General features: G+C 42.4%; 1 protein-coding gene across 4 annotated transcripts in view; it reads left to right on the forward strand.

Moving 5' to 3' along the window:
- The window catches only part of LOC127004162 (pyrokinin-1 receptor-like), a 215,919-nt gene that overhangs the window by 119,438 nt on the left and 79,619 nt on the right, over window positions 1-16,862 (forward strand). For all 4 annotated transcript variants that reach the window (XR_007757667.1, XM_050871631.1, XM_050871633.1 and 1 more), the window contains one exon: window positions 10,096-10,301. Coding sequence is in view for 3 of the 4 variants with exons in the window: in XM_050871631.1 (XP_050727588.1) it covers window positions 10,096-10,301 (206 nt within the window). In the remaining variant the exon portion in view is untranslated. The remainder of the gene's footprint in view (window positions 1-10,095; window positions 10,302-16,862) is intronic.

Raw genomic sequence — 16,862 nt, forward strand, 5'->3', positions numbered from 1 at the left:
TGATTAGTCTAAGAGAGAGAGAGAGAGAGAGAGAGAGAGAGAGAGAGAGAGAGAGAGAGAGAGAGAAGTAACAGAGAAGGGTAAAGCGGATTTTGTGAGAGGCGAGAGACGGACCGAAAAAAAAAAAAACATAGAGAATAAAAAAACAGGAAAAGAAAAACGAATATTCAAACTGAAGTAAACGGAAAGATGGAGGAGAGGGATGAATGAAAAAATGAATGGACGAAAAAAAAAAAAAAACGTGTGAGAATTTTATGAATCTGGCGAACATGCAAAAGTGAGTAAATATGAATACTGGACGAATGCTTTCACACACACACACACACACACACACACACACACACACACACACACACACACACACACACAATAACAGCAGAAACGGAGAAATGTGAAATAGTTTGACATACCAGAAAAAAAATTGCAAATGTAAATAATTATCTGAAAGGAATACTGAAAGAAACGAGAGGAATTAAGGACAGCTTGGATAAGGAACACAAAGCAATAATACTCAGCAGAAATACATATCACACTCACATGACCCCGTTTTTCAATAGAGCGAGAGAGAGAAGAGCTTGAACGGGAAACACACAAAATACGAAGGAAATAGATACAAAGAAGAGCCTGGCAATAAAATAATCCTGGATATAAAAAACAACAGGAGGAGGGGGAGGAAATACAGTACTGGGAATCCACATCAACAGCAACAAACCTTCAGTGTTAATATACAAGCCCGACAAGCAAGCGAAAACACAAAGGAAACTGCCCTCCACACCATGATAGAAAAAACACAAAGATGAAAACAACTCGTGTAAAATATCGAGACAGACAACAAGCCCGTATTACACTTTTCACTGATCTCTCCAACATCAGAACAGAATGCCTAAAAGAAACCAATTATTAGTAGCTCTCATAAGGCGAGGGTGCGTCTTTGATCGTTGGTAGAGAATACGGAGATAGGAAACCAGGGGTGCAAAATAGGAGAGGAGTTATAAGCAGCCATCTGAGGAACTATCCACCGATTTCTCCAGCATCAGAAATGGATACCAAAAAATCGATCATTAGGAGTCGTGACAAGGCGAGAGCGTGTCTTTGATCGCTGTTGGAAAAAAATAGGGATAGATAACAAGGAGTGTATAATAAGAGAGGAATTATAAGCAGCCATCTGAGGAACTAACCCGGGTCGGAAGCATCAAAACGCGTCATCTCGGAGTCACTACAAAGACAAGTTCGCCGCGCTGGCAGGCCAAGACAGGGCAGGTTTCTTGAAGACCTAAGCTGTTTGACGAGAGAAAGGAGGCCCCATGGACTTCAAAGGATGCTAATGAGACGGTTAAGCGAGAGAGAGAGAGAGAGAGAGAGAGAGAGAGACTGACAGACACACAAACAGAGACACAGACAGAGACAAAGACAGAGAGAGAGAGAGAGAGAGACACAAACAGAGACAGAGACACAAACAGAGACACAGACACAGGGACACAGGGACACAGACAGAGACAGAGACAGAGAGAGATCATACTTGCATTTCATTATTCTAACCAAGCCTTCACAACCCCACATAACAATTACTTACCAAAAAAAAACGAGAAAGAAAATTAAAACCGTAAAAACAGCAGTAGGAAATATGACTTGAAGGGTAAGATAAGAAAGATTCATAAATATAAAAGATGAAGCGTCGCTGTGTGGCCGCGGGATCAAGTTATTGGGGCAAGTAATGGTGGGCGGCGGGACGGGCGGGGGGGCGTAATTGTGTTATCAAGGAGGCGAGGGAACGAGACTCAAGTGGGTTGGGAGAGCCTGAGAAGACACTCGTATATTAAATCGTTTTTGTTTGAATATGTATGTGTGTGTGTGTCTGTGTGTGTGTGTGTGTGTGGGTGGGTGTGTGGGTTTTTATCTGTCTCTGTTTTTGTTTTTGTTTGGGTGTATATACAGATAGATAGACAGATAGACAGATAGACAGATAACAAAGACAGATATGTTGACAGATACGATACAAAAAGTCTCCTGTTTACGTTCGATGTTTTCCAGCGTTTAGAGAAGCGTCTGTTGATTAGAATATCTCGCACCACGTAAGGCTTCCCTGATGTTTCTGCGGCTTTGAATTACCTGAAACCTCATTAACCTGAACAGCAAAGGCGTAAGAGATAAATGTGTGTGTATATTTGTTTCGCGGCGCCACAAAGTAAAGCGTCCACTCGAGGGAATGTCAACGGCTCTAGATTAGGCCGTAAAAGCCCCGCTAAATCCGACTCTAAAGAATGGAGGAGTGTAATGGCGAGGAAGGACGGCCGACTCACTTAACACAACATTACGGAGGAAAATGAGTGATGGGGGGAGGCGTCTCTGTTCTCCCCTCTTCTGCCCTTCTTTGGTTCCTTCTCTCTCCTTCTGTTCTTCCCTGGTTCATTCTCTCCTTCTGTTCTTCGCTGGTTCCTTCTCCCTCCTTCTGTTCTTCTCTTATTCGTTCTCCCTCCTTCTGTCCTTCCCTGATTCCTTCTCTCTCCTTCTGTCATTTTCTGGTTCCTTGTCTTTCCTTCTGTACTTCCCTGGTTCCTTCGCTCTACTTCTGTACTTCCCTGGTTCCTTCTCTCTCCTTCTGTACTTCCCTGGTTCCTTCTCTCTCCTTCTGTCCTTCCCTGGTTCCTTCTCTCCCCTTCTGTACTTCCCTGATTCCTTCTCTCTCCCTCTGTACTTCCCTGGATCGTTCTCTCCTTCTGCCCTTCCCTGGTTCCTTCTCTCTCCTTCTGTCCTTTCCTGGTTCCTTCTCCCTCCTTCTGTACATCCCTGGTTCGTTCTCTCCTTCTGCCCTTCCCTGGTTCCTTCTCTCTCCTTCTGTCCTTTCCTAGTTCCATCTCTCTCCTCCTGTCCTTTTCTGGTTCCTTGTCTTTCCTTCTGTACTTCCCTGGTTCCTTCGCTCTACTTCTGTACTTCCCTGGTTCCTTCGCTCTACTTCTGTCCTTTCCTGGTTCCTCCTCTCTCCTTCTGTCCTTCCCTGATTCGTTTTGGTCTTACTTTTCCTTCCCTTCTCCCGCGATCCTCTTTTCTTCTTCCGTTTCTTCCCCTTTCCTTTCGCCGTCAAGTTAGATTTCTCGTATCATATTTCCCGCCCTTTTCCCATTACATTATAAGCCTTTTCTTTCTTTCTTTTCTACTTTTTTACTTTCTTTTACAGTCCCCTTTTCTACATTAACATTCCATCGCTTCCCATTGCTTCCTTTCCTTTTCTTCCCTTTCATTCTCGTTCTGTCCTTTTTTTATCCCTCATCTTTGTCCCACTTTTCAACCGTTTATTTTCCTTTCCTTTCGCTTACCAGTTACATTTCCCTTGTTTTTTTCTCAACTGTTTTCCCTTACATTATATTCCTTTTATTTCCCTCCTACTTTTTTTTCTTTCCTTTCCATTCTCTTTTTTTTATATCAGCATTCCCTCGATTCTGTTTGCTTCCCTTCCTTTTCCTTCTCTCTGATTCTCGGCCTGTCCCTTTTATCCATTCCCTTTTCCTTTTCTTTTTCTTTATTCAGTTCCTCTTCTCCACTTCCTGCCATGTGTCACCGCTCGGCCTCACTCGCCTCTTTAAATCACCTTATTCATCTCCTTTACCTTCTCTTTCCTTCTGATTTATGTTCATCGTCATCATCATCATTCCTCCATTCTGCGTACCTGGTCATATTTACACTCCCCATTAATAGTCGATCTCTTCCTCCTCCTCCTCCTCCTCCTCCTTTTACGATAATGATGCCACCCTTTAGGTTTCAGCGGCATGAAGGACGACTTAAACGATTCAGTCGCTTTAGTACGTTGGCAAAGAGAGACACGAGTTCGAGGGGATGCAAACTAATCCGAGAACTGTCAGACATACCTCCCTTCACCAATTTCAGCGAGGCTATGTAGCACAGACGTCGGGCGGGCGGGAGTGATTTATATTTTGTTTTTTTGTGTGTGGTTTTATTCTTAAGAGTTGTCAACCAGTGTAAAAGCGTTCGTGAAAAAGTAATTATGGCGAACACGATCAAGTCTTTTATGTATAATTCGTTGGTTGGACCCCATCTAGAGTACTGTGTACAGTTTTGGTCACCCCATTACAGAAAAGACATAGAAAAGTTGAAACGGGTTCAACGGAGAATAACAAAAAATATTCCTAGATTGAGAAATTTATCTTATGAACAAAGGCTTAAAGAAGTAAATTTATTCAGCCTATCAAAACGGAGAATGCTAGGCGATCTAATAGAAGTGTTTAAAATGTTTAAAGGATTCAGTGATATTAATGCGGAAGATTACTTTACCTGCAATTGATCAATCAAATAGAACAAGAAGAAATCACTATTTCAAGATAAGTGGTAAAAGATTGTTGTCGCACGAAGCCAAACACTTCTTTAATCGAGTCGTTAATGTTTGGAATTCTCTACCCTGTGATGTCGTTGATAGTACAACAGTTACGGCCTTCAAGAATAGATTAGACAAGTATTTTGAGTCCAACCATCAACTAAGATATTACTCATTGTCGTAATAACGTTAAGTTCTTTTGAATACTGGTGTCCTTGTCCGTTTTTATCACCCGGTTAATGGTAGCAGTAATGGTAGTTCTTTCCTCTTTCCTACATAATTTCCATACAGTTTTTAAATGCTGCATGGTTCTTTTTCCTTTCCTGCCAGCTTTGGCTGGAGGGATGGAGGGGTGGGGAGGAGCCTTCGCCTTTGCTGTCCTTCATCTTCCACCTTTGATTAAATAATTACTGTAGCTTGTCACAAACAGCCTCGTAAGGACCATCAGGTCTGCTTTTGTTTGTTCTTCCTTTGTGTTGCTTTGTGAAGTGGAAGAAGAAGCGTAACATGGGCCCCAGAAAGAGAGGATTAAGAGAGGAATGGAAGAAGATTAGAGAAATACAAGAGACAAAGTAATTTAACTCCAGGGAGAGGATCGAAGTAAAAATTAGGAGCTATTTAAAAGAAAGGAGTGAAAGTTAGGGAGGGATTTGGTTCAGGATGAGGTTGTGAAGAGAAGAGGAAAACTGCGATATAATGAAAGAAAAATGTACAGGGAAAGGAAACAGCTAAATAAGAAATGGATAAAGAAGCGAGGTTAAGTTTGACAAATATTGCTACCGAGTTTAAATGAAGAAGAGAGATTATGGGAAGAAAATCAAAAAAAGGTGACAAGATATGGAAAGATTGGATCGAGATGTTAGGAAGAAAGACTCTCGATAAAATTAGTCATCGCGAATGGTCCAAGGCTGTCCTAAAGACCATCACAAATGAACTCCGGGAGCCAGCATGAGCCGAGCAAGTCATCCTTTTCCTGTGTTTTTTGTGTTTATATCCTTTTCTGGATGTTCTGTGATGGTTTGGATGAGCCTCCCCCCCCCTCCCCCCCCCACCCCCCCAGAAAAGACGCCCATATTTTTGATGATGTTGGTGTTCAGACATAAAGGTGAATGATGTCCTTTTCTTATAATATTTAATCTTTAATATATTTTTTTTTATATAATTATATTGTTATTTATTTATTTATTTATTTATTTTACTTTACTTTAATCTAATTTTTCTTTTGCTTGGTGTTTTCTTTTTCTTTTCATTATTTTCTGTTTTTATCTAATTTTCTTGGTGTTCTTTTTATATCATCCTTTTTTTTATGTTCCTTGGTCTGGATGAGCCTCTTTCACCCCAGAAAAGACTCACCCATGATTTTGGATGTTAGTCAGGGCCGAAAGGTGGATGATTTGTCTATACATTTCATTTTATCGATGTGATTCCATATTACCATTTTTTCGGTGTTCTTTATCTATATTTTCCTTCTTTTATTCTTTTTCTAAATTTCGCCTTTATTCTGGTGTTATTTTTGTTCCATCCTCTTTCCTTGGTGTTCTCTTCAATCGACTTTTCTTGGTGCTGTGTTCTGGTACGGGTAAGTCTCCTTCACCCCAGAAAAGACCCACTCGTCCCAGCATACAACACCAAACGCCTTCTTCTTTTATTCCGTTCCTATATCATTCCTTTTCTGGTGTTGTATCTGTTCCATCCTCTTTTCTCGATGTTCTCTTCAATCTCCTTTCCTTGGTGCTGTGTGCTGTTACGGGTAAGTCTCCTTCACCCCAGAAAAGACCCACTCATACCAACACACAACACCACACGCCTTAATGCTAGATTTTTTTGGCTTTTTGTCGTTTTGTGATTTTTTTGTTCATTTTTCTAGTTGATGAGATGACACGGTAGTTTCCTTTTACCGATGTTGTGGTTCTATATTATCATTTTTTGCTGGTCTTTTTCTATATCTTCCTTCTTCTTTTACTCTCTTTCTATATGATTACTTCTCTGGTATTGTTTTGTATTTTATCCTGTTTCTCTTGGTGTTTTCTTCAATCGCCTTTTCCTGGTGCTGTGTGCTGGTACTCCTGAGTCTCCTTCACCCCAGAAAAGACCCACTTGTTCCAACATACAACACCGAACGCCTTCTTCTTTAATTCTGTTTCTATATCATTCCTTTTCTGGTGTTATTTATGTTCTATCCTCTTTTCTTGCTGTTCTCTTCAATCGCCTTTTGTTGGTGCTGTGTGCTGGTACGGGTAAGTCTCCTTCACCCCAGAAAAGACCCCCTCATACCAACATACAACACCACACGGCTTCTTTTATTTTGTTTCTATATCATTCTTATTTCTTGTGTTGTTCCTGTTCTCTCTTCTTTTCTTGGTGTTCTCTTGTATTGCCTTTTCTTGGCGTCATTTCATGGGTTGTCTGGTTATTGAGATAGTCAGTTCTGTCTTGCTGGCCCCACCCCACGCCCCTAGACCCTCGGGATCTCCAGCACCGCCATGAACGCCCTGGGGGAGCCGAGGCGCTCTGCCGGGACTCCTGGGCCCTGCGACGCTCGCCAGGAAGACCTTGGGCCCCCTGACGCTCCCCAGCCCCGCCGAGGCGAGGAGGGTTGAAGCAAGACTTGACACTTAAAACCCCCAGACGGGAATATTAAGTTAATCAAAAATACCGTGAAGGCGCCGATCACGGAGTTTGTCGGATCCGGGATGGCAGAACGAAGGGCCGAAGGAACGTGACAGATAATCCTAAGAAATGACCTTTTAATGGGGCAGAATCCGTTTCCCTCTCCTTCTTGCTTCCCATTTTGCTTGTTTTGCATTTTCCCTCTTTTCCTTTCTCTCTCTCTCTCTCTCTCTCTCTCTCTCTCTCTCTCTCTCTCTCTCTCTCTCTCTCTCTCTCTCTCTTAAACAATATAGTAGTAGTAGTAGTAGTAGTAGTAGTAGAAATAGTAGTTAGACCAAATCTGAGTATTGTTTCTCGTCTGTCAGGTCTTGATATCCCTTAATTACGCATAACCACGGCCCGGCGGACACAAAATCATAAGAGGGGAAAGGACAGAGCCCAAGAGTAATTACTGGGCTGCAAAATTGGAGCAGGGAAGGGAGGGCTGAGTTATCATCAGGCTGAAAGAGGAGTCTGGGATGAAGGCAGGAAGAATGGGAAAAGAGAAGAGGAAGGAGGAACTGGGAGAGAGAAAAGGAAGGAGAGGAAGGTCGAAAGGGGATTGAAGAAGGGAAGGAGGAAGAACAAACAGTAGAAAACGGAGGGAATTTGGGAGGGAGAGAAGGACATTAAGAAACGAGAATGGGAAAGAATAATGGAGATGAACGAGAGGTAGAAGATGTGAGAGGGAGGGAAAAAGAGTAAGTTGAATGAGAAACGAAGAAGAGAAGGAGAAAGGGGAAGACGATCACTATGCACAGTTTCATATGTATTAAAAATGAGGTCATAAAGCTCAAATTTGTGTCCACCTAATTGTCTAACTATCTTGCGTGGGCCCACGAATTTAGGGGACAATTTCGAATGTCTGTCTGGGACTCGAAGCATAACAAAGTCACCCACTTTCAAGGAAACAGGGGGGTTATGTGCTTGTGTTGCTGCAAGCACATAACCTCAGATGTAGCCTGTGAGAGAGAAAATCATCACCCAGCCCTTCATATTAAACTAGGACTAATGAAGCAGTTTGTCGAAGCCCTTAATGTGGAGGGTGACTGTTTCAAATTCATATGTGCAACATTTCCTGGCCTAAGTTATGATAAAATAAAAGCTGGTGTTTTTGATGGGACACAAATCAGAAAGTTAATGAAATCACAAAACTTCTCGAGCTCGATGACTGACGTAGGAAAAAGACCATGAGATTCATTTGTGGCTGTTGTGAAAGGATTTTGGGGAAGCAAAAAGGCATCAAACTACAAGGATTGGCGGAGACATTGCTTGATGGCTGTCATCTTTTAGGCTGCAACATGAACATAAAGGTTCATTTCTTCAAGAGCCACCTCGATGAATTTCCCGCTACTCTTGGAGACGTGAGCGATGAGCATGGCGAGCCCTTTCATCAAGATATCAAGGTTATGGAGGAGAGATATCAAGGCAGATGGGACACACATGATGGCAGACTACTGGTGCAGTGTTCGAAGAGACTGTAAACATGAAACACTTCAGGCGCTCTCGTAAGCAGAAATTTGTGCCAAGAATATGTAGGTTTGTGTACGATTGTTTGTGGCTTATCCATTATATATGAAAATTAACCAGATATATTTAATAAAAGGTGATGCTATCTTAGATTTCATTCATTATTTCAGATTCTGTTGACATTATAACTATTTTTTTTTTTTTACAGAAGAGGAGTTAGTTCAAGGGCATAAAAAAAGGAAACAAATGTGAAAAAAAAGCCCGCTACTCACTGCCCCTAAAAAGAGTTAAAGGAGTGGCCGAAAGATAGGTCAATTTCGGGAGGAGAGGTGCCCTGATACCCTCCTCTTGAAAGATTGGTTTTAAGATATAAGATTTAACTTTACCTTTTCATCACATACTTCATCACCGCCTCCTACATCATCATCATCCTTCTTCTTCCACTCTCTCTCTAAGCCTCTCTACTTCCCTCCTTCCCTCCCTCTTCACGCTCTCCATCATCCTCACACTCGCACTCCATAATACTCCTTCCTCGCCTCGCTCGTCACTCCCTTACTCTTGTCGCCACTCGCCTCCGCTCCTTCGGCCTCCTCCTGCCCCGAAATGATCCTCTTGTCGACTCCTCCATCGCTCTTACTTGACTTCACAGCAGCCAGCCACCCAGCCTCCCGGAGCCTCGCTCAGCATCCCTCTCTCCCTCTCCTTTCCCTCCCTCCCCAATACCACTTCCTCGTTTTCCTCCTCCCTCCCTCTCTTATGCCTCCACTCACCTACACTCCATCCATCTTACTCAACATGTAGGTACTCTCCCTCTCTTTCTCTCTCTTTTTCTCTCGTTCTCTTGCCTTCTTCGTGTTCTCTTCCTCTTTCTCTCTCCTACTTCTCTTTCTCCCTCCTCTCACACCTTTCCGTTTTCACACCTTCCTTACTTCTCCCTTCTTGTTTTTTTTTCATTTTTCCTCTTCTCTTTTACCGCCCTTTTCACCTCTTCTCACTTCCCTCCCCTCGACACACTCCTAAGTCACTCCCCTTACCACCCTTCTATCGCTATCTCTAACTTTGTCTCCCCTCTTCCTGCGACCTCACTCTTTCCCCTCCCACACCTCTGTCTCCACATCTTTATCGCTCCTTTCCACGTTCCCGCTCTCCCCTCCCCTCTCACACCTGCTTCCCCATTAGTTTCCTCTCCCCTGACTCCTCCTCCTCCTCTCCTTGGCCTCGCTTTCCCCTCTTGCCTTTATATTCAAGTCTTCATCTCTCACCAAGTGCCTGTTCTCCCCCTCTCGCCAACTTACACAATATTTTTTTTCTAACCTCGCCCTGCAGTATGTCTTCTCTTTCTCTTCCCACCGCCACCTCCATATCTTCCTCTCTCTCCCTGCTTACTATTACATCTACATCTTCACTCCTTACCACATGATTGTTCTCCCCTATCACCACTTCTTCCCTTCCTCACACTCCCTTTTATCTCCACATCTTCCTCACGTCTCACCGCTGCCTTGCTTTCTTCTTTCACTATCACATCTACGTCTTTGCCCCTCATGAAGTGTTTGTTCCCTCTCTTTCTCACCACCGCCTCCTCTCCTCACCATTTCCTCCAAGTCTCAACTACCGCCTCCACGTCTCACCCCTCTCTCTCTCTCCCCCAGTGGCCGTGGTGATCGCCTTCTTCCTGTGCTTCGCGCCGCACCAGACACAGCGGCTGGTGGCTCTGCACGGAGACGCCTCCAATCCAGCGGTGGTAAAGCTCTTCAACATCCTCCACAACATCTCTGGCATCTCCTACTACATCTCCACCTGCGTTAACCCCATCCTCTACCACATCATGAGTAACCGCTTCAGAAAGGCCCTGAAGGTGAGTACAAGGGGGGGAGGAAGGATTCAAGAAGGTAAGTAAGGATAGCTAGGAGGAAGGATATAAGGATCACCATTTTTTTACAGTGAAGGAGGCAGCTCAAGGGCGTGAAATGGATAACCGCTTCATAAATCCTTGATGATGGGTGGAAGAGAGAGTAGCAGGGACTCGAGAAGGAAAGTAAGGATAGCTAGGAGGGAGGATATGAGGATTACCATTTTTTTACAGTGAGGGAGGCAGCTCAAGGGCGTGAATTGGATTACCGCTTCATAAATCCCTGATGATGGGTGGACGAGAGAGTAGCAGGGACTCGAGAAGGAAGGATATTAGGATTACCATTTTTTTACAGTGAAGGAGGCAGCTCAAGGGCGTGAAATGGATAACCGCTTCATAAATCCTTGATGATGGGTGGAAGAGAGAGTAGCAGGGACTCGAGAAGGAAGGATAGCTAGGAGGAAGGATATTAGGATTACCATTTATTTACAGTGAAGGAGGCAGCTCAAGGGCATGAAATGGATAACCGCTTCATAAATCCTTGATGATGGGTGGAAGAGAGAGTAGCAGGGACTCGAGAAGGAAGGATAGCTAGGAGGGAGGATATAAGGATCACCATTTTTTTACAGTGAAGGAGGCAGCTCAAGGGCGTGAAATGGATAACCGCTTCATAAATCCTTGATGATGGGTGGAAGAGAGAGTAGCAGGGACTCGAGAAGGAAAGAAGGGATGAGTAGGAAGAGAGATCATGAGTAACCATCGTTTTTCACTCACCTGTATTTAACCGTAGACGCGTCCTTTCTGATTATTTGAGGCGAATGTTTCAAGATTTAGGGAGACGGCCTTTAAATGTAAGAGTCATGCGTTTGATAGCAATTTGTCTGTACTCCAATTTTTCTGCGTCATTATTATCTATCATTTTTTGTTTGTCTTTTGTTTTTTTCTTTCGTTCCCTTTTCTTACCTTTTTTTTTTTGTTATTTCACTATTCACATTTATGTATGTAAGATAAAGTGACGGAACCATCTACTACATCATGAGTAAAAAAAATAGAAGAAGAAAAAAAAGAGAATAAAAAGTCCTTGATAAACAGAGGGAAAGAGAAGAACGAACGGAAAATGAAAATACAAGGAAGAAGAAACATAAGAAAAACTAAGAGAAGCGAAACGTAAGACACTGAAGGATCTCACACTCTACAAAATCCTTTCTAGAAACTCCCCGAGAACAAATAGCGATGAGAAAGGAGTGAATGGATATAAAAAAAACACCCGGGAAGTGAATGGAGGGGAAAAAAAGAAAAATGCCGAGGGAGGTGACAGGGGTGAATGAGCAGGAGATTGTGTAGGTGGAGGGAGAGATGGAGGGGTGGAGGGGAGAGAGAGAGAGGGAGAGAGGTTGGAAAAAGGAGAGCTATTGTGTTTTACTGGAGAGAGAGGAAGAAAGGACAATAGACAAGGTTTTTTTTTTTGAGAGAGAGAGAGAGAGAGAGAGAGAGAGAGAGAGAGAGAGAGAGAGAGAGAGAGAGAGAGAGAGAGAGAGAGAGAGAGAGAGAGAGAGAAAAGAAAACGGATGCGGTGATTTGTCTGAGAGTGGAAAAGAGAGAGAAAAAGAGGGAGGAGGAGGAGAGAAGGGAGAGAAGTGATAAGGGAGGGAAGACAGGGAGAGAGGAGGGGAAGGAAGTGATAAGGAGAGGGGGAAGAGAGGTGAGGGAGTGGAGGAGGAGACAGAGAGGTGGAGAGAGGAGGGGAAGGAAGTGATAAGGAGAGGGGGAAGAGAGGTGGTAGTGGAGAGGAAGGTGGGAGGTGAGAGTGGAGGAGTGAGACAGAGAGAGGTGGAGAGAGGCAGAAGGAGGGAAGAGAGTGGAGAGATAAGGGAAAGGGGGCAGGAAGGGATGAGGAAGAGGTGGGGGAAGACGAGAGATAAGGTGGAAGGTGAGAGTGGACGAGTGAGACAGAGAGAGAGGTGGAGAGAGGCAGGAGGAGGGAAGAGAGTGGAGAGATAAGGGAAAGGGGGCAGGAAGGGATGAGGAAGAGGTGGGGGAAGACGAGAGATAAGGTGGAAGGTGAGAGTGGACGAGTGAGACAGAGAGAGAGGTGGAGAGAGGCAGGAGGAGGGAAGGGAGAGGAGTGATAAGGAAGGGAGCAGGAAGGGGAGGTTAGCGGGTGAGGGAAGAGGAGAGATAAGTGAAAGGGGACAGTTAGTTATTGGCCCATTGAAGGGAAAAGGGAAGGAAGGTCAAGACATCGAGTTGCTGAAGGAAGAAAAAAATAAAGAAGCGTATGAAGGATGAAGTGTAAAGAACGTGAGATTGTCGGGAACGGTCAAAGCTCAACACTCGAGGTCAGACTCTTGAGGGAAGGGAAAAAAATGTAAAAATTGTTGCGAGTGAAAGAGTCGAGAAAAAGATGAAAGAAAAAAGTGAAAAAATGAACGAAAAACAATACACCAAAGAAAAGAAAAGGTTATAAAAATCATGAGGAGGAAGAGGGAAAAAAATACGAATATGTGGATAGTGAAATAACAAAAGTAGATGAGAAAAAGGAGAAGGAAGGAAAAGGAAAATCGAAGAAAAACGAGACTACAAACGAAGAGAACAATAAACAATAACGCAGAAAAATAAGAATAGTAGAAACAAAAAAAGATAAAAAAGATAAAAAAGGGAACGAAAGAAAAAACAAAAGGCAAAACAAAAAAGCAGAAAAAATGTGAATATGAAATGTAAAAAGAAAAAAAAAAGATTAGAAAAAAAGTAGTGAAAGAAAAACAGGAGAAGAAACGAAAAGAATGACACAGAAAAGAAGAAAAGAACACGACGATTTATTAGAAAGAAACTGGGACGGGAAGAAATAGGATGACAAGGATGTGGATGACCAGAAGGAGGAGGAGGAAAAGGACGAGAAGGAAGAAGAAAAAGAAGAAGAAAAAAAAGATGATGAAGAAGATGAAGTAAAAGAAAAGAAGAAAAAAAAGAAGATGAAGAAGAAGAAGAAGAAGAAGAAAAAAAAAGAAGAAGAAGAAGGAGAAAAAGAAGAAGAAGAAATAGAAGAAGGAAAAGGAGGAGTAACAGGAGGGACGAAGAGCAAAAGGAGGAAGAGGAGGAGGAGGAGAAGAGGGGCGACAGTTATTTCGGACAAAGTAAAAGCAAAAAGAAAAAGAAAAGCTGAAACAAAACAAGGTGAGAGAAAGTAGAGAAAGGAAAGCAGTGAGAGAGGAAGCCGGGTTTGACGTTAAGTGGAGGGGAAGAAAAGAGAAAAGGAGTGGAGATGGAGGAAGAGGAGGAGGAGGAAAATAGAGAGGGTGAAAGAAAACCAGAAAAAAATCAGAAAAAAGAGAAAGGAGAAAGGGGAGGAAAGCTAATGAATAAAAGTGAAAGAAGAGAAATTGTAGAAGAGAAAAAGAGGTAGAAAGAGAAACGGTAAAGAAGTGTGACGCTAAAAGTGAATGAAGGAATGTGAGAGAGAGAGAGAGAGAGAGAGAGAGAGAGAGAGAGAGAGAGAGAGAGAGAGAGAGAGAGAGAGAGAGAGAGAGAGAGAGAGAGAGAGAGAGAACAATGAAAGCAATAAAAGCATCCAGTCAAGCACAACACTGCAAACGTAAAAGAAAGCGGAGACACAAAGAAACAAACGAACAAATAAACATGAAAGACAGACAGACAGACAGACAGACAGACAGACAGACAGACAGACAGACATAGAGAAGGGGAGAGAGGGAGGAGGAGGAGGAGGGAAGGGAGAGGAGTGATAACACACACACACACACACACACACACACACACACACACACACACACACACAAAGGCTTACATGCACACGAAGTTAAAAAAAAAAAAACATTCGTGATTGACAAACACCGACAAGGGAAAAATATCAAGACCTGAACCAAACACACTCACACACACACACACACACACACACACACACACACACACACACACACACACACACACACACACACACACACACACACACGGACACGGAGAAAAATCACAACCGGTAAAGGAACAAAAAGGTCACCGGACACGACCTTTTTATGTATTGTTTTCTCTTTTTAACTTTCTTTTTCCTTTTTTTTCTTTTTCCACTTTTTCTCTTCTTTTTTCCATTTTTTCCATTTTATCTTTCGCTTTTTCTCTTCTTTTCTCTTCTCTTTTCCCCTTTTTTCTCTTCTTTTCTCTTCTCTTTTTCCCTTTTTTTTCTTCTTTTCTCTTTCCTTTCTTCTTTTCTCTCTTCTCATTTTCCCTTTTTTCTCTTCTTTTCTCTTTTTCCCTTTTTTTCTCTTCTTTTTTCTTCTCTTTTTCCATTTTTCTCTTCCTTCCATTTTTTCTCCCTTCATTTTTTCATTTAACGAGGCGCAGGTGATTGACGAATAAAGAGAGAGAGAGAGAGAGAGAGAGAGAGAGAGAGAGAGAGAGAGAGAGAGAGAGAGAGAGAGAGAGAGAGAGAGAGAGAGAGAGAGAGAGAGAGAGAGAGAGACAGAGAGAGAGAGAAAGGGGAGAGGGGGCAAAACGGAAGTGGGGAGTTAGGATTCGTAAAGGATGATGGAAGGGAGGAAGCGATACGAGGGGAGAAAGAAAGGGGTGAGTAATGAACAATTAGGAAAGGAAGGGAAGGCAAAGAGGAGAGTCAAGAAAGGGAAATGAGAGAGATAGGTGAAGGTACTCTGAAAAAAATGATGTATGGACGAAAATTTGGAAATGAAAGGTATATGGAAATGAGGGAAAGTGAAGGAGAGGAAAGTGCAGGTAAGTAACGATGAAAAAAAAGTAGTAGGTTTGAAAGGGAAATGAGAGAGCTGGGTGAAGGTACTCTGAAAAAAATGATGCTTGGACGAAAATATGTGAATGAAAGTTATATGGAAATGAGGGAAAGTGAAGGAGACCAAAGTGTAGGTAAGTAACGATGAATAGGAAGTAATAGGTTTGAAGGGAAGTGAAGAAGAAATGTAAAGGAAAACTGGATGATAGCAAAAGAGTGTAGCAAAGAACAATGGGAAAAGGAAGAGAGGAAAAGAGGAAAGTAAATGATGAAGAGGGAAAAAACATAGGTCTGAAGGGAAGGGAAGAAAAGAACAAAGGCAAAAAAGAAGGGACAGGGACAAAGATAAGATAAAGAAGGAAAAATATAAAAAGGTCTGAAGGGAAGTGATTGAAAAAAAAAAGTAAAAAGAAAATGGATGAAAGCAAAAGGAAATAGGAAAGAACAATGGCAAAAAAGAAGAGGAAGAGGAACAAATATAGGATAAGAGAGGAGGAAGAAAGGACGGAAATATAGAAGGAAAGAAATGTAAAGGAAAATGAATGAAAGCTAAAGAAAATAGGAAAGAACAATGGCAAAAAAGAGAGGAAGAGGAACAAATATAGGATAAAAGGGGAAGTAAGAAAGAACGGAAATATAGAAGGAAGGAAAATAAGCGAGTATAGAAGACGAAAATAGAAAAATAAAGAGTGGTGAAAAAAACATGGAAGAGGGAAGAGAGAAAAATGATAAAAAAGAGAGGAAAGTGATAAATATGGAATCAAAAGAGAAGGAAGAAAGGACGGAAAGAGATTAAAAAACGAAAGAGAAGGAAGGAAAGCAGACGAATATGGAGAACGAAAAGAGGAAAAATAGGGAATGGAGAAAAAAAATGGAAAGGGGTAGAAAAGAAAAATACAAAAAGCAAAAAAGGAAAGTGATAAATATAGAATGAAAGGGGAGGAAGGAAGGACGGCAGTAAGGGTGGAGGAAAAGAGAGGTAAAGGAAGGCAAGGAAATAGAGAGAACGAAAAATGAAAAATGAGAATGGGCCAAAATATCGAAGGGGGGTGAAAAGGAACAACTGATAAATGAAAGGAAAGTGATAAATGTGGAATGGTGAGGGAGGAGAGAAAGGGGAGCAGTAGGTTAGAGGGGAAGAGAGGGAAGGGACGCAAGGGAATATAGAGAATGGGAAATATGAGGACAATACCAAAATATCGAAGAGGGTAAAAAAGACAGCTGGAAAAAGGAGAAAGGAACAGCTTAGAACAAAGGGGAAAGAAGGACAGAAATAAAATGGAGGGGAAGAGATGAAAGAGACTAAAGGAGCATAAACGAAGAGAGGAAAATGAGGAAGGAGGAAAATATGGAAGAGGGTAAAAAAGAAAAACGGGATAAAGAGAGGAAGGAAACAGCTTAGAACAGAGGGGAAGGAAGGAAGGACAGAAATAGAATGGAGGGGAAGAGAAAGAAGAGACTAAAGGAGTGTAAACGGAAAGAGGAAAATGAGGAAGGAGGAAAATATGGAAGAGGGTAAAAAAGAAAAACGGGATAAAGAGAGGAAGGAAACAGCTTAGAACAGAGGGGAAGGAAGGAAGGACAGAAATAGATTGGAAGGGAAGAGAAAGAAGAGACTAAAGGAGTGTAAACGGAAAGAGGAAAATGAGGAAGGAGGAAAATATGGAAGAGGGTAAAAGAGAATAACGGGAAAAAGAGAGGAATGGGACAGCTTAGAACAGAGGGGGAAGGAAGGAAGGACAAAAATAGAATGGAGGGGAAGAGAAAGAAGAGACTAAAGGAGTGTAAACGGAAAGAGGAAAATGAGGAAGGAG

Source organism: Eriocheir sinensis, chromosome 27 (genome assembly GCF_024679095.1).
Source record: "Eriocheir sinensis breed Jianghai 21 chromosome 27, ASM2467909v1, whole genome shotgun sequence".
Classification (NCBI taxonomy): Eukaryota; Metazoa; Arthropoda; class Malacostraca; order Decapoda; family Varunidae; genus Eriocheir; species Eriocheir sinensis.